Here is a 22,938-nt window from a genome sequence, read left to right on the forward strand (position 1 = left end):
CAGCCGCCGCCGCGCCGCCAGTGGGGTGGGATTTCCTCCTCCTCTGCCGCCGCCGCGGGTCCTGCGCCGCGTCCAGCCCGCCCCGCCAACCCCGGCTCGACCCTGCCGGCCCCGCCCGTCCGGCCCCGGGGAGGGATGCGGCGGCGCGGCGCCCAGGATGCCCCGCAGCCCCGGGACGCGCCTCAAACCCGCCAAGTACATCCCAGTGGCCACGGCCGCCGCGCTGTTGGTCGGCTCCAGCACCCTGTTCTTCGTGTTCACGTGAGTCCGCCGCGTCGCCGGGGACGCAGGGGCCACAGCCGGGTCAGAAGGGGTTGGGACCAGGTACAGGGACCAGGTGCAGCTCGGAGGGCTGGGCAGGGGAAGGCTGGCATCAGGGCTTTAGGCACCGTGAGCCCTCATCCTGGGCTGGAGCCGTGAGTGTGCTTTTCCTGGGGCACCAAGGAAAGGTGAGTCCTGTTTGTGGGGACATGAGAGCCTGGTGGGCACCTAATGAGTGTGCCAGGCAGGCCCTAGGTGTGAAGCACTGGGCCTGGAGAGGAGAGTGTGCAGTGGCTGCTCAGGGTGTGGCTGCAGCCCTCCCCTGCCCGCAGGCTTCAGGAGGAGACGTGGGCTGCCCGGAGCCACCAGCTCTTTCTTCAAGGAGCTGAGGGCTCTTTTGGGTCCCCTTTCGCTGTCTGGCCAGGGGCCAAAGCCAAGTTGTTCCAGAGTAGGTGTGGAATGGCCTGTGTCTCTTGTGCCTGCCCAGCCACAGCCGCTGGTGACGCTGGCCTGGCAGTACCCTCCACCCTTCCTTGACCTTCTTCACAGGAAAGCCTAGTGATCACAGCTGGAGGGCCTAGGCCAGGCCACACCCAGAGACTGGTCACAGCGGGCATTGGAACTCTTGAGGCAGAAAGCAGGCAGGGCTCTGGGCTTTTGCAGCTTTAGCTTCTTCAACTGAAATGCAGGCTGGCTCACAGACCAAAGTGGTGGGCTGAGGATACAGCTCTCTCCGCGCATGGTCATGGGTGCTCCCCAAATCTCCTTCTGGCACAAGGAAAGATTGGGACACCAGACTTTAGCCATGCGGGTCTGTGACCACCCCCTTCCACGAGTCCCAGGCTCAGACACAGCCCAGCTGACCAAAGCAACGACCATTCAAACCTTCCCGGGGCCCTGAGGCCTCAGGTGTGCCTGAAGCCAGCGGGGCCTGTTTAGAAGCAGGTCAGCCCGAGTGTGAGTGAACCTGGTGCAGGGTGGGCAGGGGCCAGTGCGGCACCCTTTCACATTAGTAAGAGCGAGGGTGGCTGCCTTGTGTATGGTGAGTCTGCGCTGGGTGCCTGTGGAGGCGGGAGAGCCCACTACCTGGACTCTGGAGCTGGGTAGGTGCCATAGGCTGCCAAGAGCGTGTTTAAAAAAGGCCTGTGTGGACGGGCTTATTTCTAGCTTTGGTGAGCAGGCGTGTTCTTGTCACTCAGAGGCTGCTGCCTGTGGGGCAGAGAGGAGAGGGGCAGGTGGGCAGCAGGCGCAGGAAGAGGGGGGAGGAGTCCTGTTGGGTCTTTTGGGGGGTGTGGGGGGGGCAGCCCAACCCAGTCCTGGCTGGGGGTGGGTGCTCAGGGTGGAGGGTTTGAGGGAGTCTCAGTTTCTCATTTCCTAAGTGCAACTTAGCATTTTTCCTCCTAACATTCAAAGTAATACCTGTTCACTACCGAGAACTTGTGAAATGCAGGGGGAAGAAAACATTTAAAAAGGAATTGAAATTGACTGCACTCCAGAGAGCCGGTGTATCCCTTTCTCCAGGCTCACCTGGCCTCGCTGTACCGTGCTGTGTGAGATGAGCCCTTCCAGTGGTTTCAGAGAGCTCTTATTCGCTGTCCTGAGAACTCGACCCACCCCCAAGTAGTAGGCTGTGTGGCCGCTGCACCCTTTGCACCCTGCTGTGCACCAGGTCTTCCTTCCTCTGTTCTCACTGATGTGGGTCTGGGCTCAGGGACGTCATGCTGGGAGGTGCAGGGTTCCCTTGGGGTACCCCAGGAGGTGCCTGCATTCTGCCCTGTGTGTGGCCCAGGAGAAGGTGCCACGTGTGTCCCTGTGGCAGGATGATGGCCCCGGGGGCACTAGCTGGGGTCCAGGTGGAGTGACCACCTAGCCAAGGGAGCCTCACTTATCCTCCAGGACAGGGCTCCCCTGCGGCCTGACCCTGAGGCCACCCACAGTCCCTGGGCCAAATCAACCCTGGCCTGCCCCTGCCCTGGCAGCTGGGCTCTTGAGAAGGGGCTGCTTGCTCTGTGGGGCGGCCAGGCCCATCCATGCCGGTGCAGTGTGCCAGTTCTGGGCAGGCAGGGGTCCAGGCGGTCCCCTCCTCTGGACTGGTCTTTCAGCACCCCAGTGCCTGTGGTTCTTTCTAGTCGGTTTCAGGGCCCAGGCCTGCCGCAGACTCAGACACATGTGGGCCGCGCAGTACTCCTGCGCCCTCTTCCTGCCAGGCCCCAGGGTTCCGTCACCTCTGCCTTCGGTCCTGGGACTTCACTGGGTGCTCAGGGGCCCTAGCTCTGACTCGGCACTCAGTAAACATGAGTTGCCCCTTTAGGGCAGGTCTACACAGGCAGTAGCTCCTGGTGTTACACAGGGTGGGGCACTGGGGGGTTGGAGGACCAAGGCCAGCCCCCTGAGGGGGTTGGGACCAGCAGTACATTTGTGCATGTTGCTAGGAGAATGTGGGGTGTGGAAGGGATGCCAGGAGGTACGGATGTCCCTACTCTGAGAATGGGGAGCACATACCGCAGGGCAGGCTCCCAGAGGCCCCTCTCCTCCAGGAAGCCTTCCAGGGCTTCTGGTATAGCTGTTGACCCCCTGGGCCCTAGAAGCCCTTCACACTGTGACTCAATGCCAGGTTGGGTCAGGTGCTGGGGTTGGGGTGGGGGGTCCAAGGGTTCCCAGGCCTCTGCCCCTGCCCCTTACTCCTCCCAGAGCCACTTTGCAGAAGGACAGGACCCTGTGAGCATCAGAGAGCTGGGCTGCCTGGCAGAACACCAGGCCTGGGGCTGGGCGGGGCCGTCTTGTGTCTGTCTGGGGCCCGTGGATTGACTTCTGGGATGCCAGGGCCTATTCCCGGGTTGGGTCTGAGCCCTTCTCATGCTTGGAGGCCCAGACATGCAGCAAGCCCAGCCTAGGACAGTGGGAGGTCCAGCCCAGGACCAGGCCAGCCCGTGGTGGGCCCAGGTAGACAAGAGTTGCTGGCTGGGGCTGCGGGGGGGTGGAGGGAATCAGTGTGAGGTCCCTGCCAGGCCTCCCTGTGTATGGCTTGGGGTATCCCTGGCCCTCCGAGCTTCAGTTTCCCTCTCCGTAGGGATCAGACGGGTGGGTGCACATGGCCAGAGGCCTTGCCTGGCCTGATCAGGGCAGAGTGGCCGCAGACCCTCTGTTCCTGGGTGTCCCTGTGTGTGGCCATGAACTGTTAATGAAGAACCCAACTTAAAGGAAAATGTCTGAGTTAAAATTTTCAGCCCACAGATAACTTGGGTGCCCCATGCTGCTCCTGCAGAACCTCCCACGCGGCCTTGGTCCCGAGCCTCCACACGGGTGGGGCTTGTGGCGGTGGTGTGTGGCCCTGACTCTGGGGAGGCGGGGCTGGGGGCTGGTCGGGACCAGGGTGCAGAGCCTCAGCTCAGCCGCACCCCCCACCCCCACCCTAGTCTTGTTCTGGCCCGGAGCCTAGCTGTAGCCAGCAGGGAGTGTCCGGCCCCTTCCCAACAGGGCGAGCCTGTAGTGTATCGTCCCCTGGGTGGGATGTGGGGTTACATTCCTGTGGGCAGAGGGGCCCCCTGGAGCCTAGGACAGACTCAAGGTGGGCTGAGCACTGTTGTCTGCCAGGCTCTGCCCAGAGCTCGAGTGTCCTCACACGTCTGCTTACCCGGCCCACAGGAGCGGAGGGAAACGCAGAGGTGGAAGGGCGGTGAGCAGTGGCTCAGCCGGGGTTAGGTGGGGCTGGGGTCGATGGAAGGAGAGGCGTGTGTCCACAAGTGCGTACGTCTGTGTTTGTGCAGGTGTGTCTGTGTGGCCATGTGCATGTGTGCTCACGCAGGTGTGCCAATGTGCACAAGTCTGCATATACACACAAGTGTTTGTGCACGTGTGACCTGCATGTTGATGCATGTTTGTGTGTTCACGTGCATGTGTCATTTGTGTACAATCATGTGTGCATGTGTCTCTTTGTGCACACTTTTGCAGTGTGTGCCCATGTGCTGCACATGCATGCCCCAGGTGGAGCACGTGTAAGTTTTTGTGTGTGCACCACACACGTGTGCATTCGTCTGTCCCTGCATGTTCACGTGGGTACGTGCTTATGTCTGTACACGTGTTTGCATGGGCTCTTCCGTCTCCCCCCCAGTCCACACGTTTCCCAGGGTGGATGGGTTCCAGGCCTTGGCAACGCTAGCCAGTGAGCCAGCCCCCTTAGGTGTGAGCCAGGCGTGAGTCCCCCTCAGGGCACTGCCTGATGGTGAAGGCCACCTGGGGGCATCTGGGGGGCCAGGATTGCGTGGGTGTGCCTAGTCCTGGGTCTGAATCAAGTCTGGAGCCTGGAGATGGTGGGCAGAGGGGCAGTGGCTCAGGTCCCAGTTAGAGGACCCGCACCCCTCCCCAGCTGACCCAACACCAGCTGAGGCTTGTGCCCCACCCCTGGGTAGGTGAGGCTGAGGCAGTGGGTAGGTCATGTGCACACTGGCAGAGGCCACCCAGCATCTCGGTGCAGTCATCAACCCGTCACAACGCAGATTTCCAAACCAGGCCCTGTGTCCCACAGGCACACCCTTCCCCAGCATCCAATCAGGGTCACTGTGCATCCCCTGTGGCCTGGGTGTTCATCAGAGCACAGGGAGGGCTTCGCAGCACAGGCTGCCAGGCCAGTGGGAGCCCTGGTCCGCGTGGGGTTGGGGGCTGCCCGTGTGGCTCAGGCCCTGCCAGCCTGTGTCATGGTTTGAATCCCAGCTCAGACACAGACATGTCCCAAGTCCTTGGGCCGGTGTCAAGCCCTGAGGTACCAGCTCCTTGTCCGTGAAATGGGGAGGACAGAAGAGAAGCACCCCCCGACAGACATAGCTGGGAGGGTGGAATGTGTGGCCTGCTGTGCAGGGCAGATAGGCAGCGGGTCCTGTGTATTCATCAGCAAAACCTGGACAGGACAGTGGGTGGGGCTCACACTCCAGGCTCCTCCCCATGTGTCCTCCTGTCTTCGGTGCCCCCACCCCCAGCGTTGCTCTGCTCCACATCTGCTCACCCAGCCTCCCTCAGCCGGCCCCAGTGCATTCCGGGTTCCCTCGGCCTCTTCTTTCCCCAGATCAGGCTGCCTGCCTGGCTCTCGGACGGTGCAGTGGCACGAGGGCCCGTGTGGCTTCCATGCTCTCCTGTCACTGCCTTGAAATTCTTCATGCTTTTAAAACAAGTGGCCTACATTTTCATTTTGCACAGATTATGTGGCCAGCCCTTCCCAGAAGGAGCCATGGGGAGCGGGTTCGAGCCACCCATTTGGGGTCCACAGTGCCCCATCTCTCCCTGGGTCCCAGGCATGCCTGGGAAAAGCCCTTCCGCAATGGCATTTGGACCTGTGCCCCCACGGCCGCCTTGCTGGGCAGACCGTGCCTCAGGGGCCCAGTATTGCCTTGCTGAATGGGATTGGATCAGAGCCACAGACACACATTGAGCACTGTCTGTATGCCAGGCTTCAGCATGCAAGGATGGGGAGTGTGAAAGGCGTCCGCTGGTGGGCAGTCCAGGCTGACCGGGAAGGGGGTGCTGGAGGAAGCCCTCCTGGCAGAGGGAAGCCCGTCCTCAGGCCGTGCATCCACCTCCATGGCTGGTCCTGGAGGAGAGGAAGGGGTAACTCGGGCTCTGGGGTGCCTAGCGTGCTGCTGTGGGTAGGGAAGCTTTAAATAGCTTCTTGCTTTCCACTAAAAATAGCGAAGTTCTGCTCTCATGGAGGTGGTTGCTGGGTGGCGGGGCTGGCTCCTGGCCAAACCAGGCGTGGGCGCACCAGCGTGGCCTGCATGCGCTGGGTGACAGGCAGGGCTCACAGCGAGGGCTGCTGTGGGGGATCCCCACTGGTCCCCCGACTTCACAGTGGGTCTCAGTACTGGGAGGGGAGAAGACCCCCTGAGTGCCCCTGCTTGTCAGGAGCCATGGGAGAGCTGGGGAGGCTGGAGGGGCTTTGTAGAAGCTGAGTGGGCGAACTCAGGGACCTACTGCTAAGTCGGGGCGGGGGGCCACAGACCATGTGCCCAGGGACTGGTGGGTCTCCACAGACGGGGCTCTGTCAGGTCCCCAGAGGGCTGAGGAAGACGCTGTCTGTGGCAGACTGCGCATCAGGCAGGTAGGCATGACCCTTATAGGGCGCCAGGAGTCTGGGAAGGCATCCGGGAAGAGGGGCGGCCTTGGGAGCCAAGGTGTGAGAGATTTGGAAGGGGTGGGGGAGTCGTTCTTTTCTGGAATCTCCAAGCGTTCTGCACTGTCATGTGGAGAGTGAGGTGACCTACTAAAAAGAAGGGGCTGCCTGGTGGCCCAGACTCTGAGACTGCACCCCTCAGGGAAGGGTGGGGTTGGCGCCACTTTGCATTCAGCGGCTGACAGTTGGGGCCCCTCCCACCCAAGGATCGCCCTGCTAAGGGGGCCCCAGGGGGCTGGGGACAGGTCTGGGTGAGGATGGGTGGTCTGAGCGGCTTGGCAGGTCACCAGCCTCTGCCAGTCATGGCACACAGGCAGGAAGGGCTTATTTTCCTCCTGGGAGCCTGGGAAAGATGCCGGCTGGGGTGGGAGGGTGCGGGTGGGCTCTGGCCACCCCTCCTCAACCGTGCCACCCCAGACCTGTGGGCCTCCCTGAGCCTGTTTTCTCCAGTATGAGTTAAATTCCTCACAGCTACCTGGGGGCTTGCCGGGCTTCGAGTCAGCACACAGAGTCCGCGTGCCGTGCAGGACGTGCCCAGTCCCGAAGGCTGAGCAGAGGAACCGCAGGCAATTGGGCGGGGCCTCTCAGAGGGTCCAGGGCAGCAGTGGCCCTCCTGACTGCCATGCTCAGCATCAGGGTGGCCTTGAAGGCCTGGACATGCATGGACATGCCTAATTCCTCTGCTTCTGAGTCACCTGCCACACTCCCAGACCTAGCTCTGCCCTGCCGTCCCACACAGATGCCCGTGGTTGACACGAGCTGTGTCCCCAGCTGTTCCCGTCTACAATGGCATCATCTTCCTCTTTGTCCTGGCCAACTTCAGCATGGCCACCTTCATGGACCCTGGCGTCTTCCCCCGAGGTAGGACCTTGTGCTGGGACAGATTATCTGCTCTCTTTCACTAGAGTGTGAGTGGCTGACATGGGGAGAGCCTTTGGTAGGGGTTCCTAGTGGGTGGGCTGGTCGAGATCGGGGAGGGGCCCTCCTGCCAGGGAAGTCACTTTCCCACCCCTCCATTTGGTTCTGGCCCACAGCGGACGAAGACGAGGATAAGGAGGATGACTTCCGGGCCCCACTGTACAAGAACGTGGATGTGCGGGGCATCCAGGTCCGTATGAAGTGGTGTGCCACCTGCCATTTCTACCGCCCACCACGCTGCTCCCACTGCAGCGTCTGCGACAACTGTGTAGAGGTGACCGCCCTGCCACCCCATCCGCCCCTCCCCACGGTGTGCCTGCCCCCACCCACCGTTCACTCTGACGTGCCTCTCCCGCCCAGGACTTCGACCACCACTGTCCCTGGGTCAACAACTGCATCGGGCGCCGCAACTACCGCTACTTCTTCCTGTTCCTGCTGTCGCTCAGCGCCCACATGGTGGGGGTCGTGGCCTTCGGCCTGGTCTATGTGTTGAACCACGCCGAGGGGCTGGGCGCTGCCCACACCACCATCACGTATCCTTGGCCCGACCACAGAGGCAGTGTGGGCTGGGGGCGTGTTTCACAGGGGACGCGGAGGCTTGGGGGGATGGATCAGCCGAGTGGGAATCCCCGGGGGGGTGGGTCACCTTTCGGGGTGGGGGGGCAGTCTGTCTGCAGGCACCTGCTCTGTGTCTCCGCCCATGGCCGTTGGCCTTAACGGGCCAGCATGGCTGTCATGTGTGTGGCTGGCCTCTTCTTCATCCCCGTCATCGGCCTCACTGGCTTCCATGTGGTGCTGGTCACTCGAGGGCGCACTACCAACGAGCAGGTGCAGACCTGGGCGGGCCCTGGAGCTGCAAGGGCCAGGCTGCACGGGGCCCTGGGCGGGGGCAGCGCTCTGGGGGCCCTCAGCTGAGGCGGCCTGTGCAGCGGTGGTGGTCCAGCACATCCTGGTGGGGCTTGGGGTGGGGCTGTGCCGCTGCAGCCATGGGTGGCCCAGGGCCTGTAAATTCCACAGCTCTCTGCAGGGACAAGCTGAGGTGGCCTGGGTGGGGCTACCACTGGGCTGACCCTGACCAACCTGTGAGGAGCCCCAGCTGTGTTTCTGTCCACCTTGGCCTGGGCCCCGGGTGGCCACGCTGGCTGAGGGGTCCCTTGTCTGCAGGTGACGGGGAAGTTTCGTGGGGGCGTGAATCCCTTCACCCGAGGCTGCTATGGGAACGTGGAGCACGTGCTATGCAGTCCCCTGGCTCCCCGGTGAGGCCTGGGGAGGGTATCGAGGGGGCCTCTGCTGGGTTCAGGGTGGGCAGCTACGGACCCTAAGCCTGGTCTCCTGCCGTTGGCAGGTGGACCTGGTTCTGCCCTTGGTGTACACTCAGACTTGGCCACCCTTGCCACTGTCCCCTCTGCCCCTGGTGCAGGTATGTGGTGGAGTCACCCCGGCTGCCACTTGCTGCTCGCTTGAAGCCACCCTTCCTTCGGCCCGAACTTCTAGATCGAGCCCCACCGCTCAAGGTCAAGCTTAGTGACAACGGGCTGAAGGCTGGTCTGGGCCGAAGCAAGGTGGGGGCCCTGGGGTGGGTAGGAGATGGGGTGAGGATCAGACCCTTGGAGGTGGGAAGCAGCTAGGTTGGAGGGGCCTAGAAAAATGGAAAGGGGAGGAACTGGGCAGATTCCAAGGGAGGGTCTAGGTCCCAGGGTCCCAGGAAGGAGTTCCCAATGAATCCCCGTGTCTGGCCCACACTCTACCCACCACTGACCACGCCCCCTCCCAGTCCAAGGGCAGCCTGGACCGGCTGGATGAGAAGCCACTGGATCTGGGGCCACCACTGCCCCCCAAGTCAGAGACTGGCACGTTCGGCAGTGACCGGCAGACCCCACGCCCAGGAAGTGCTGGTGAGGCGGGGCCGGCCAAATGAGGGGAGGTGGCGTGGATTGACCGTGGCCTGACTGTGATCCTTCTCCCCCAGAGAGCGCCCTGTCAGCACAGAGGACTAGCCCCCCGACGCCTGCAATGTACAAGTTCCGGCCTGCCTTTCCCACAGGTTCCAAAGCGCCTTTCTGCGGGCCGAGTGAGCAGGTGAGGAAGCCTGGCCCTGCCCTGGAGACCCTGTCCCAGATGCTTCACCCCCTGGGAGACCCTGCCTGGGGCATAGAGGGTGTCAGCAGGACCCCTCCTTGCAGAGATCCCCGCGGGAGCCAGCGGAGGGGAGCAGTGCAAAGTGTGCTGGGTGGGGCTGATGCAGGCCGTCCTGGCCCCACTCCCTTTGCCTGTACTGCCCTCTGGCCCAGTAGGCGGCTGCCCACAGGAGCAGTATGTGCCGGGATGCCAGGAATTCCACCATTAGTCACTCCAAAAAGCCCACGGGAAGGCTTCAAAAGAATCTGAGATTGTTTGAGAAAGCACATTATTTCTCTGGGTTGTATAAGTGTCGTGTGCTCACCCTGGAGCAATCGGCAGCCCTGGACTGGCTGAGGAATTCCCAGGAATTCCCCACGAGTTCCCAGGCTGCCCATCCTCCTTCATAGCCACCCGAGAGGCAAGCCCTGTGGCTGGACCAGCACACCTAGACCAGCCCCCAGCCCCCAGCCCCGGCCCAGGAGGCCCCTCCTCTCAGGGCTGGCATCCTGCCTGAGCCTGCTTCTCAGGGCCCACTGGTCTGGGCAGTGAGTCCGAGCCTCCTTGGCCAGTGTGGTGTGAGTGGACCTTCTTGGGGGTGGGGACGGGCTTTGGGTGCCCTCACCCAGGTCACCTCCTTCCTGGGATTGTCCTGGATCCCATTGAGGGTCTGGGGTTCACCCAGTGCCCCGAGGCCACATCTGTCCGCACCCATGTTCCCCTGGGTTTTGAGGTTCTTGTCTCCAGCCCAATGGTTGAATCATGAAGACTGTCAGTGTGGCTGCCCCTGAGCTGGGTGGGCTTCAAGGCCACTGCCCTGGGTGAGTGTAGCAGCCAGCTGTGGCCCTGTAGTGCCCTGACCCTCAGGGGTGGGGTGCCCAAGAGAGGGCCCTGGTCACTGTGTGGTTATTACATCTCCTCGAGGCCCAGCTCCTGAGGTGGCCCCCCCCCCAACCAAAATCCGAACTGGAGCAGGATGCGCCTCCTTCCCTGGGGAAGCACCATCGGAGGCTGCTGCTCCGTCCCACTTCCTTCTGTGGCCAGGGGACAGAGAGCTTCTGGGACACCTTGTTGGTTGTGCCTGCTACCACTTCAACGTCCCTGGGATTGCAGCCTCCACGTGGGCTCAGAGCATCGGGTGCCCAGGTGGGGCATGGTGGGTGGGCAGCGGCAGATGTGCAGCCTCTGTCTCTGCAGGTCCCAGGCCCTGACTCCCTGACTCTGGGGGAAGATAGCATCCACAGCCTGGACTTTACATCCGAGCCCAGCCTGGACCTCCCTGACTACACAGCTGGTGGCCTGCATACCGCCTACCCGCCGTCCCCACCGCTCAGCACTGCTGACACCTTCTCGGGGGCTCTTCGATCCCTGAGCCTCAAGGCTGCAGGCCGACGGGGTGGGGACCACATGGCCCTACAGCCCCTGCGCTCTGATGGTGGGCCCCCCACACCCCATCGCGGCATCTTTGCCCCCCACGCACTGCCCAACCGCAACGGCAGCCTGTCCTATGATAGCCTGCTTAACCCTGCCTCGCCCAGTGGCCGTGCGTGCCCTGCCCACCCCTCAGCCAGCATGGCCAGCTACCGCTCGCCCTACCTGCACCCTGGGGCTGCGGGGGACCCCCCACAGCCCCCACCCCGCAGCTTCAGCCCCGCGTCGGGTCCCCGGCCGCGGGAGCCCTCGCCTGTGCGCTACGACAACCTGTCCAGGACCATCATGGCCTCCATCCAGGAGCGCAAGGACAGGGAGGAGCGCGAGCGGCTGCTGCGGTCTCAGGCCGACTCGCTCTTTGGCGACTCCGGTGTCTATGACGCTCCCAGCTCCTACAGCCTGCAGCAGGCCAGTGTGCTGTCCGAGGGCCCCCGGGGCCCTGTGCTGCGCTATGGCTCCAGAGACGACCTGGTGGCCGGGCCTGGCTTCGGAGGCGCCCGGAACCCCGCCCTGCAGACGTCGCTGTCCTCCCTGTCCAGCGCAGTGAGCCGGGCGCCGAGGACCTCCTCCTCCTCCCTGCAGGCGGACCTGGTCAACAACAACGCCCCGGGACCCCGGCCAGGCAGTGGCTCCCACAGGTCTCCCCTGCGCCAGGGCCCGCCCTCCCCACCCAGCACTCCCCGCTCGCCTTCCTACATGGGCCCCAAAGCCGTTGCCTTCATCCACACGGACCTCCCGGAACCACCGCCCTCACTGGCCGTGCAGAGGTGGGTTCTGGGGGTGCTGCAGGCTTCCTGGCAGGGGGCAGGTGTCCATCTGTCTGTGGGGCCACTTGGCTAAGCAAGTGTGGGCTATCTGCAAGGCCCGACGTGGCCTGTGGGGTGGCCCTTCCCCACTTGCAGGTTCCTGGCCAGCCTTTGTGAGGGTTGCACCCTTCCAAGGATGCCCTGGCATGTCCTGATGCATCGTAGCCTAATGCCCCACGTTCCCTCAGCCAGCACAGACCCGTGGGTGGGCGCCCCAGGCTGCCTTGCTCAGGAGGCAGTGCCACTGCCCCTGCCCAGGAGGCTGAGTCTGGGGGACCCTGCAGCACAATGTACTACCATGGGTAGGGCACACAGCCCTGGGGAGCAGGGCCTTGCCTGTGCGGAGATGCAGAAACTAGGCCCCGAAGGTCAGGCTGGTTCCAAGCCCCAGTGGGTGGGTAACTGAGGATGTGGACCGGCTGCCTGGCAGGTCAGGTCCAAGCTCAAGAACTGAGCGCCCGCCTGTGCGGCCCTGCCTTGGGTGCAGCGGCATTGTCAGGGCCCCGCCCCAGCCGCCTTGAGCACAGGCTAGGTCAGGCGGTCTCTGCTGTGGGGGCAGCAGGTCCAGCAGGTGGTGTCTGCACAGAGGCAGGGATGGCGGCCAAAGGAGGGAGGGCCACCTGCCCTCCTGATGAGGCAGCGAGGTTATTGCTAGGAAGGCATCCGGGTAGGAGGGCAGCCCCTTGTTTTCCTCAGGGGGAACAGGGAAGGGGCAACACAGCCATCACTGGGCTCCCCAGGTTAGGGTGCCAGGGCCGGGCTGAATCAGGGGCTCAGCTGGCCTCCCCATGCTATGGTTTTGCCAGTGGGAGGGACCAAGGGACCTGGGGGTGTGACAGCCATTCTGATGTCTGTCCTGTGACAGCACAGCCCTCCCCCTGCAGGCTCGGTGCAGCCACCTGTTTTCTGGGTGGTACCTTCTGCGCTCAGTGGCGTGGGCCACCCAGGGCTCTGTCTGCATCGTCTGTCCCGCTGCCTTCATCGGCCTGTGTCCTGCTGTGGTCCCTTGTTCACCGTGTGTGTGCGTGTATGTGTTTGCTTTGATGCAGGGACCACCCTCAGCTGAAGACCCCCCCAAGTAAGCTTAACGGGCAGTCCCCGGGCCTGGCCCGCCTGGGCCCTGCTGCTGGCCCCCTGGGGCCCTCCACCAGCCCTGCCCGGCACACGCTTGTTAAGAAGGTGTCTGGCGTGGGTGGGACCACGTACGAGATCTCGGTGTGAGGAGTGACTGCCACCCACCTGCTGTGGCACTACGGGGACCAGGACCCCCCAGCGGCTGCCCCCGCCCCCCGACTTCTCTGCCCTGACAGAGGAGGCGGCCCAGACCTGGTGTGGACACATCAGCAGGAGCGAGAACCACGCTTCCACAAGTCTGTCCCTCGTACTCCGCCTGTCCATCCACTTGTTTGCGCACCAGGGCGTGGTCAGGCCGAGGGCCACTGGCTGCAGATCTGTTGGTGCCCCAGCTTCCATAGCTGGGCCTTGAGGGGGCGCGGACTGCGTCTGTGTGGACTGCACCCATGTCCCGAGGTTGTCACCAGGCCAGCCCCCACCACTCCCCTTATAGATGGGTCACTGTGGCCCAGACATGGACAGAGAGGCCTGGGTCCCTGGCCGTCCTCCGGACTGAGGGCCCGCTGCCTGGCTGATCCGAACCTGCTGCCTTTCAGGGACCCGCTGGGAACTTCTAGTTTGGTGAGGCTGATGCTTCTATGGGAAGTCCAGCCTGGCTCACAGGCACCCAGCTCCAGGACTAGTCTGGGTTCTGACGGACAGGTGGATGGACAGATAGGCAGACTGCCAGCTGTGGGAGGGGTCCTGGCTCCATGTGTCCCGTCTCGCCCAGCTGGTGGGCATGTCCCCATGTCTCTGCGCTGAGCTGCCATGCCATGTCCCATGTGTTAAAGCTCAGGCCCCCCGCTGCCCCCACTGCCGGGAAACTCGCTGTCATTGAAGCCTTAACCTCCGCTTTATGCTCTTGTGGGTGGCAATGGGGGCAGGTGGGAGCAGGCACAGGCCGGACACTGCTGCAGGGGCCTCTGAGACCAGGAGTCCCTTCCCTGCCAAACGAGATTCCCTACCCCAAGGCATGCAGAGTCGGGGCAACAGAGCCTCGGCGCCTGCGTGGGAAGCACATGGGGAGGGGGTCAGAGCTCTGCCTGGTGCCAGGGACCCGAGAGTAAGCACACAGCAGCGTCTGCTTGCGTTGTGTCTGTTTTATGTTTTTATATCTACATCTATATATCTATAATTTTATTAAAAAAAGAAAAAGAGTCATTTGATCCTTTCCTTGAGCAAGGCCAGGGCTGTTGCTGATACTCAGGGGCTCTGGGGTGGGAGGCAGAGCCAGCTGGGCTCTGGGAGAGGCAGTGGCCTGCATGGGATTGAGCATCCTTGTGGGCATTTCTGCTGACTTCAGCAGAGTTGGGAGCCTGGGAGGCAGGGGCTGGCCCACAGGTCTTTGGCTGACGAGTGTGCGGCTCCCTGGGGTCTGCGTCATTCCTGGCAGTAACAGGGCTTTTGGAGAAAGGCTGGGGCTGCAGCTGCCCCAGGGGCCCCCGGGAACCCAAGGGCTTGCAAGAGATGGAGGAGGGGTGTACTTGGGGCCACCTGCTGGCTGGGACCTGTGGTGGCTGTTGCCGTGTTCTGCAGCTGCTTTGACTGGGCCCACCCACCTCTGCCTGTTAAATGTGTCGAGGGGAGGCATTGGCGACACACAGCTTTTTGGGACTGAGACAGCTGGGCAGAGGTTGGGGGGCAGGGGTTGGCCCACCTGTGGGAGGTGCCCTGGACCTTGGACCCCCTGCACTGGGCTGCTCTGCCCCAGGCTGACCTCCACCCTTTCTGCTTCTCTCTCATGGGACGCTGCGGCCCGCAGGGGGCGGATCGGCACTTGTAGCCGTGGATGGGGGCGTCGTGGCCCGTCCAGAGTGCCCCCCGGCCTGCACCTGTGCCACCTGGGCCTCCCTGAGGACCGCCCACTACTGCAGGTCCCTTGGAGCCCGGCCGCTGGGGTGCCCCCCCGAGGAGCTGTGTGCCGCCTGCATTTGGCCGCCTCCAGCCTTTTCCCCAGCCTCTCAGGGCCCGAGCGGGATGCCAAGTAGGTGTCCGTGGGGCCCAGGACAGCCCAGCCCAGGACGGTTGGGAGGCCAGGCTGCCACGGACCCTGGGGTGTCGGCTGAAGGTCCCTTCTCTCTCAGCCAAACCTTGACTGACTCCCGGCCCACTGGGGCCTGTGACCGTGTGCCTGCCCACCTCAGGAAGTTCCCCACTGCTGCAGGGGGCCCAGTGCCCCAGGTGGGGGCCCCGGATCTACTGGGACCAGCATGGTCTTCCCAAGGTGTCAAGCCATCACCTTGACCTCCCTGCTTGACCAAGCACTTTAGACACCCCTTCCTCCTCAGGAAGCCCAGGCCTCTGTGGTAAGGCTAGGGTTGGGGGTCTCAGGTTGCCCCCCACAGGTCACTGCACTCCCCCCTCCCTGACCCCAGCACAGATGCCTTAACCCGGAGCCACCAGCCTGCTGAGCCGTCCAGGTCCTGCCAGGGCGGGAGGGAAGCTGGCCACCCAGCCCCTGCTCGGCAGCCTTCAGTCTTCACTCGGAGACACACGGGGGTGCTTGGGGGCACTCGGGTGGGGCTCTGCAGTTCCCAGCCAGCTGGGCCTGGATGCCCTCAGGGAGAGGGCGGGGTCCCAGCCCACCCTTTCCTGAAGGAGCAGCAGCTTTTTCTCCCACGTGGGGGTGAGCAAGCCACAAAGCTACTCTCTATTGTTTTAGAAGGAATTCCCTACCCCAATTTAATGCCCTCAATAAAAGTTTTGGTGTTTACCTCCACAGCTCTCTCCAACGATGTGGTCCCCCTGTCCTCCAAGCCTTGGGGTGTGCCCGGAGGTTGGACTGGACAGGGGCCCTGGGTTGAGGAGGCCATAGGAGTGGGGCCGGGTGGTGGTGATGGCTGGGGGCTGGGGGCTGGGGGCTGGGGGCCGGTAGGGAGGGCGAGGTGGTTGGCCAGACAGGGACCTCGGGTTATGTGATAGGTGTGAGGTTCAGGCTGAGCACCGGACCCGTGTGGGCAAGGAGACGATCTCTCTCCTCACGGCCAGTGGACACCCTCCTGGCAACCTTCTGCTCAGAGCCCTCGTGGTGCCGGGGGCAGGCTGGGGGCTGCCTGGGGAGGGGCTGCCACCCAGCAGGCACACGGGGCATGAAGGCTGAGGTGGGGCTGCCACCCTCCGGGACCCCCACCCACTCTGAGACCAGCCTCAGGATGCTCCCTGTCCCCAGCTCCATGGAGACAGTCTCAGACGCTGTGTGTGTCAGCACTGTATGTCCAGCCGCAGGCCCAGCCCTCAGGACAGACCCTCCTCCACCCTTCTCCGAGGCGCTCGTGGGGACGGTGTGCCAGCAGTGCTGTGGGCAGGGGCTGGCTCGGCCGCTGGGCACCCGGGGCCGTGCTGGCCGCCTGGCCTCCTCCTCACTGGGGCAGCTGGGCCTCCAGCCTAGAAGGGCAGGAAGTCATCCACCTCGAGGCGCAGGAATGGGCCCAGTAGGGCCCGGAGCTTCCAGACGGCGGCGCGGCTCAGCAGGGGCGGCACCAGCCCCTCGAAGGGTGTGGGGTCCACCACGTACACGTAGGCAGCGGTACAGGCCAGCAGGGTGCCCAGCAGCAGCCTCAGGGCCAGCAGCCTGCGGGCGGTGGTGGTCAGGGGGCAGGGGCGCCCGAGGGACCGTCTTGGGGGAACTGGGCTCCGCCCGCACACTCACGCAGCCACGTACCAGAGCTGGCCTTTGAGGCCTTCCGAACATCCCAGCTGTGGCTTTGCCTTCTGCAGGGGAGGGGGGCATGTCAGAGCCTGGCCCCGCCCCCACAGGGGTCCAGGTGTTCCAAATCCCTGCTCCCCCTGCCCACAGGGGTCCAGGTGTTTCATATCCCTGCTCTCCCTGCCCAGGACATGGCCCCTCCCCCCCACCCAGGTGAATCTGGTCACCTGGCTCCTGGTGGGGCTCCCACCGTGGGGCCTCTTCCATTGAAGCCTACCTCTCCCCTCCCCAAACAGGGCCTCCAGGGTGGGAAACTCAGGGGGGAGCTGCTTACTGCTATGCACAGGTCCTTCCTTGCCTGGGTGCGGCACTGGGCACGGTCCCTGGGGGAGTTACAGAGTCAGGGCCACCAGCACCACCTTGGCCTGGTGCCGTGGAGCCGGGGAGGGGCTCGGGATTGGTTTCTCCCATCCTGGCAGGACACCTGCCCCTCTCAGCTCAGTCAGGCTGCCCCCCACAAGGCCCCTGACCCCATACATCACCCCAGAATCTCCAGCTGAATGTCTTCCATCTGGTCTAGCACGCCCCGGATATCCTTCTTGAGGTTCTAGGGGGCAGAGGAGGTAGAGGGTCTTTCATCCCTGATGGTCCTGCCACACTCCCCTGCCTCTCACCCTTCCCCCAGCCCCGCTCATTGCCTGCCTCCCTCAGCCTCTGGGCACGGCTCTTCAGGGGACCTACCAGGAGTCCGGTGGCCTGGTTGTTCAGGGCCATGTGTACCTCGGCCACGCCATCCCACACCTGGTTGGGGGAAGGCTAAGTCATGCCCTCAGGATGTGCCCCACCCCGCGGGTTGCCCAGCACCCCCTGCACCCTGGCCAGGCAGGCACCTCGGTAATGGCCATCTTCTTCCTCTCAAAGGACAGTCGGATCTGCTGCAGCTCATTCTGGGCATTTGAAGCACAGGGCGGTGAAGCACAGTGCGGGCTCGGGCAGGGCCAGCTGGTGGTCAGCCTCTTCCTCCTCTACCCAGCTGGGACTGCTGCCCCAAGGCCCCGCCCTGCCCCACCCTCCAGCCCCCACCAGGCCCAGGCACCCACCTGGGACTGCTGCACGAAGGACTCCTCCCCTCGGCACAGCTCCCGCCGCAGCAGCTGCAAAGGTGCCCTGTCCTCCAGGGGCCTGGAACCAGCCTGCTCAGGAGGCTGCAGAAGAGCCCCTGGGTCAGCTTCAAGGCCATGGACAGTGTCTGTGGTCATGGACTGCTCAGGAGCAGGAGTGGAGGGTGTGGTGCGTGGAGTCACAGGGTCAGTCCTGACCGCAGCCGAAGCCCCGCTGGGCCCAGCTGCTGCCGTGTGCTTACCCAGGCCACGGCTGTTCCACTTGAGTGCTCCGGGCACAGGGGCAGGAACTGCTGCCCCGGTCCCAGAAGGGCCCCCAGCTGCTCCCGCAGGTCCTGGTTCTGCCTTTTCTGGGGGTGGGAGGCAGAGAGATGGGATGTCCATCACAGCTGCTCCTTGGGCAGGAGCCTGAGACACGGGGCTTAGGAGGTCCAGGAAAGGCTGTGAGCTCGTTGTGCAGACAGGCGCAGAGCCTGGGGCCAGCCTGGGCACCTCACTCACCAGATTCTGGTTCTCCTGCTCCAGCTGGAGGAAGGAGTGCTCTCCAGGCCCCAGGGGCACACTCTGGAGCTGGGAGGAGGCTACCCTGGGTGAGGCCGGGGTCCCTGCCCCCTGTGGCAGGTAAGGGCATGGGCAGGGTCTGGGCCCGGAACTGGAGGCTCCCCCCTGCCTGGGTGACCCCGGCTCCCTTCCTGAGTGCAGGGGCCAGACCCAGCCCAGCTCCGCCTCCATCTGTCCTTGTCTCACCCCTGCTGGCTCTCTGGGTCTCTGTCTCTGCATCTCTCCCTCTTCATTTGCAATAAAGCCCCCAGGTACCCTGCCACCTACCCTGGGCCCGCCGCCCCCTGGCCCCGGGGCTGGGAAAGTCCTGGCAGACTCCACTGAGTGCGTGGAGCTGAGAGGCCCCGGGCAGGACCAGCTTACAAACCCCTGGCAGGGTGAGTCTAGGCATCCTCCGTGGCTGCTTGAAGTTGAGGGTTGGGGGCATTGGGGGTGGGAGTGGCCACAGGGCCCCAGGGTTTTGGGCCCCTCCATACTTCCCTGTGACCCCTTCCTGACCCCAGGTCCAGGTTCTGGCCTGGCCAGACCTACCACCCTCTTACTGGGGGCCCTCCAGGTGTCCTAGCCCACAGGTCTGCCTCAGGGGTGCCTGTCACAAAGGCCTGGGCACAACCAGGGAGGTCACAATGGGCCAGAGCTGGCAGGGCCCCTCCCACCACATCCCTGTTCTTGAAATACCCTCATCTGGTCACCCCTTCCTTATCTTCCCCAGCCCCCCCACCCATGCCACCCAGTGCCCCACCGCAGCTACTTGCTTAAAGTGTAAAACGGGTAATGCAGACACATGGTGAAGACAAAAATCAAACACCAAACAAGTTAGGTGCCTGCTGTGATCCGCCCTCACACACACCTCAGTGCTCCCGCCTGCACCAGCCCCCGTGTGTGCGTCTGGCTGTTCAGATCCTTCCAGGACAGCCGCCTGTCCCACACAGGCAGTCTCTCGACCCCTCCCTCCCTCTCCACACAGAGTGGGGCATCCCTCAGCCTGGCTTTTTACCGAGCGTCTCCAGGGTCTTATTTATTTTAAAATAACATGTCGGACATTTACTTAACGGTACTGTAAGGACAATTGTTACCCTTTCTCTACAGGTGGGGAAACTGAAGCATGAATACAGTTAGTCACTTGCCCAGGGCCACACCATGTTAAGCGATGGGACTGGATAGGTAGGAGCTGGCTCTTTGCCGCTCACCACCAGGGCGCATGCGTCCGATGGTGGAGCCAGATTCGGGGTCCTGGTTCGTTTCTCCTCTTTCCTTTCCGAGGTTGCATCATGCTGTCTATGGGCCCCACCTTCCCCACCCCCACTCCTGGCATCTGTTTCCACGACCCTCTCTTTCTCAGTTCCCCCCCCCTTGTTTCGTGGAAGGACATCCTCCAGGAACGTCCTCAGATAGGTGGATTGGAGGGAATTTGAGTCCCTGCGCAGTAGAACATCCACCAACCCCTCCTTTCCTGGGTTCTTGCTCCTCTGCCACGTGACTCTGCCCTCTTCACATCAAGAGACAGGGCCCCTCCCTTCCTCCTGGCCTCTTGGCCAGCCCGAGGAATCACTTGGGCCCATGGGTTCATGATAAAGTGTCACCAGTTGGATGCTCGTGTGTTGGGCCTTGACCCTCTCCCTCTTGCTGCTCTGGGGACCCTCTGCTGTCGGGGAGACCTTGCTACAGCAGCAGAGGTCACATGGACAGAGGCTTCTGTCATTTTAACTGGGAGCCCAGGGAGACCCTTGAAGATCGGCCCCACAGGGCGGCCCACTTGCCAATCCCTGGGCTAAACCGTGCTTGTTCTAGCCATGAGGTTTGGGAGTGGCCTGTCACATGGGACTAGATCGGGAGACCCCTTCCGGTCCGAGAGCATCTTACTCTGACCTAACACTTGCCAGGCGCCGGGTGAGCGGGAGAACAGGCTCAGAGGGTACTTTCCCACGGGAGTTCGAGGGGGGCCCCACGCCCTCAGCGTGGCTGCAGCAGGCCAGGCTTGGCGGCTGGGCCTTTGAATTTCAGCAGCAGTCACATTTGCAGTGTCGCTATTGTTCATTGAGGGCCCCTGTTCTCTTCTCAGAGCATCTTGTTCTGTTTTAGGGATAAAGGGGGCTACAGGGGAGGGGAACACTTGCTTCCTGCATTTCCCCCCTATTCTCTTTGTGGTTCATTTTTTCCTATTTGGTCTTAGTGCTTCCTATTAGACGCTCTCCTCAAGTGTCTGGCTTTCCTACTCCTGAGAAGGGGGAGGAGGGAAGAGTTGACAGCGGCCTGGAGGGGCTCTTGCGTCCTCCCACCAGGCCCCTGGAAGGAAGGCCTCCCGCCTCTGGGCAAACAAACTCAAGTTCGCTGCAGGTCTGCAGTGTGGACTGGGGGATGGCTGGGGGCTTTCCCGAGCTGCCATTGTGTCACCTGGGCGGTCATTCCGAGCTGTCCCCTAGCCAGCCCCACTTTTCCGCTCTGCCTCATCCACACCCAGGCTGCCATGCTAAGTCAGCCTCCACTTCCCATCTGAAGAAGTTTGTTGAAGTCCCTCTTCCAAAGGGGGTCTCTCTCCGGTCCTCTTTGCCGTGGCAGGGCCGGGGGTGGGGGGTACACTGCAGGGACCACTGTTGTGGGCCGCTCACCCACAGGGGAGGCATGTGCACAGTCCACTTGCTGTGCCTGGCTGGACGCGTGTGGTCCTGGCCCCAGGAGTCCCTGCCGTGCCTCTAGGGTGGGGGCAGTGCCTGCAGCCCTTAACAACAGGCTCTGTAAGGGGACGAGCTGGGAAGCACGGGCCTGGAGCGTAGCTCAGGGAACTGCCTAGCCAGCGGGGCGCCTGCTTAGCCACACAGAGGAGGAAGGAGCCCTGGGCCCTGCCGTGGACTTGGCCCTGCCATTCCTCTCCAGAATCTCACACATCTCAGAGTATCAGAGTACCTCCCTTCAGGGAAACTCGAGGTGGTGGCCACAGAGGGCTTTTGGAGGGCATCTGAGGTGCGGCAGCCATGGGAGCAGGGGTGGGCCAAAAGCCTGGGTGGCTGGGGTGGTGGAGAGCGGGGGTGGGGTAGGGGCTGCTTGCTGTGCTCAGCGCCCTGAGCCTGCCAGATGCCGGCAGGAGCCTGGAATGTGGCGTGGGGAGAGAGAGGAGGTCCTCATGGAGGCTGGTGGGTCCTTCCCCTGAAGGGAAAGCAAAAACAGCTGTGGCCACACAGGGGAACTGCTGGGTGGTGGGCGGGACTCCCATTCCACCGTGGCCACACAGGCCGAGCTGAGAGGCCCCAAAGCCATGGCAATTCCCAGTGAGTTTGAGGAGAGACCTGGATGACGCGGGAACCTCGGCCCTACCCATTGCCCCTGCCCACTGCCCATGACCCTGTGGAGCTCCGCTTCCTGGCCTGCCAACTCCCATGCTATGTCCTGGAGAGCTGGGGGCTCAAGCCCAGCCCTGAAGACTCTACTTCCCCAAACTCTTCCTTCCTAACCCCCAGTGGTCCCGAGCTGGAGAATGCCCCAAGGGGTAGGCAGTGCTCTCAGAGGGAGAGGGTGCTGGGGGTCCACAGTTGTGTTGGCATTTCCATGAATGGGGACAGATATTCTAATGTATGCAAAGCATCCTGCATCAGGGTAGAGGGGTTTGCATCGACCTGAGCTCCAGGAGGGGGTCCTGTGCAGGTCATAGTTCCTGGCCACGGGTGGAAGGCTTGGCTCTAGCACAGGGTGGGGGGCCTCAGGCCATGTCCCCCATTGACAGGCAGCGCTCCTCCCTACGAGCCAGTTGCCATAGCAGCTGCTTGTGCCCAAGTTGCCACGAGACCCAGTGGCCTCAGGGAGCCCGGAGTCCTTAAGAAGGGGGTGCGCTAGGGGGGAGGGACAGGACACCCACACCCTTCCTGCCCTGAGCCAAGCACACCTGCCTGGATTCACTGTGGCCTCAACATTCAAGGCCCCATGCTCATTTCAAAAGCTGAAAAATAGGTTCGCAGCAGATGAAACTTGAGATCCCTGGGCCAGACACAGCCCCTCAGGGGAAGTCCCATCTCTGTGCCCCCAAACCTGGGCTTCTGGCTAAGACGCTATCCCTCTAGTCCTTGGAGACTCCTTGCATGTCCCTAGGCCCAGCAGGCTTCCTGGAGCAACCTGGGCCTTCAGGTTTCTCTTGGCCCACACCCCGTGCAAGGGCTTGGGGGTAAGTTATCTGAGTGTGTAACAGACAGAGGATGACCGTGGCTGGGGCCCATAAGTTGTCTTGCACCTCCAAGGTACCCCTAGACTCATAGCCAGGAGTGTGGACAGATCCACTGGCAGTGACCGTGGGAGAGACCGGGCAGCCTGGGGAGTGACCACCCCAGCCCAGGGCCAGAGGGCAGGCACATTCCGGGTGAGTGGACATACCTACTGAGCGCAGGTGGCTTCCCTCCCAGGCCCATGGGCAGCCCTGTGGGGTGGAGAACTGCCTGGGGGTGGGCCCTGGGAATGGGGTGCAGGTAAAGGTCAGAGGAAGGCCTCGGGAAGGCTGTGCCATGAGGTGCTCCCAGGTGGTCCCATTTCAGAGGCTGGGGCTAAGATGGCGGTCACGCTCCTGTGCCTGCCCTGTCCCCCGTGTGGCTGATCAGCTCCAGGGCAGGGGCCATGGCAGGCCATTTGTTTTCCCTTCCTGGGGGACTTTCTGAACAATGCTACTCATTTTTTATTTAAGAATCAGAGGGATATTAAGAATGTCAGGAAAATCCTCTCAGGGACAGCCAGCACCAATAAATTGCCACCAGCCAGGGTGTCGGGGACTTCGGGCTGGGAAGGCGGCCACACTGGGGGCTGTGGAGGCTCCTGTGCTCC

At 63.0% G+C, this 22,938-nt stretch overlaps 2 protein-coding genes across 5 annotated transcripts; one reads left to right on the top strand and one right to left on the bottom strand.

The window, feature by feature from the left end:
- The first annotated feature begins 16 nt into the window (after nucleotides 1-16).
- Nucleotides 17-15,509, top strand: ZDHHC8 (zinc finger DHHC-type palmitoyltransferase 8). Of its 4 annotated transcripts, none has more exons than XM_024557354.4 (12): nucleotides 17-261; nucleotides 7,161-7,282; nucleotides 7,456-7,613; nucleotides 7,700-7,872; nucleotides 8,065-8,167; nucleotides 8,504-8,595; nucleotides 8,760-8,901; nucleotides 9,114-9,234; nucleotides 9,309-9,418; nucleotides 10,655-11,655; nucleotides 14,573-14,794; nucleotides 14,895-15,509. In XM_024557354.4, exons 1-12 carry the CDS (start codon nucleotides 158-160, stop codon nucleotides 15,052-15,054), a joined length of 2,508 nt encoding a protein of 835 aa, XP_024413122.3. In that variant the 5' UTR covers nucleotides 17-157; the 3' UTR covers nucleotides 15,055-15,509. The 4 variants fall into 4 exon arrangements, with proteins under 4 accessions (XP_024413122.3, XP_053784690.1, XP_024413123.2 ...); XM_053928715.2 differs by having other exon boundaries at nucleotides 7,456-7,529; XM_024557355.4 differs by lacking the exons at nucleotides 14,573-14,794; nucleotides 14,895-15,509 and adding an exon at nucleotides 12,744-14,505.
- A 685-nt stretch (nucleotides 15,510-16,194) lies between these two features.
- CCDC188 (coiled-coil domain containing 188) lies at nucleotides 16,195-18,612 on the bottom strand. Its single transcript, XM_024557279.2, has 9 exons — nucleotides 18,079-18,612; nucleotides 17,820-17,927; nucleotides 17,557-17,661; nucleotides 17,347-17,403; nucleotides 17,198-17,257; nucleotides 16,999-17,063; nucleotides 16,791-16,839; nucleotides 16,472-16,548; nucleotides 16,195-16,381 (listed from the first exon to the last, which is right to left on the bottom strand). The coding sequence occupies exons 1-9, from the start codon at nucleotides 18,610-18,612 to the stop codon at nucleotides 16,195-16,197; spliced, it is 1,242 nt and encodes a 413-aa protein (XP_024413047.2).
- Between the last annotated feature and the right edge of the window lie 4,326 nt (nucleotides 18,613-22,938).

Source organism: Desmodus rotundus, chromosome 7 (genome assembly GCF_022682495.2).
Source record: "Desmodus rotundus isolate HL8 chromosome 7, HLdesRot8A.1, whole genome shotgun sequence".
Lineage (NCBI taxonomy): Eukaryota > Metazoa > Chordata > Mammalia > Chiroptera > Phyllostomidae > Desmodus > Desmodus rotundus.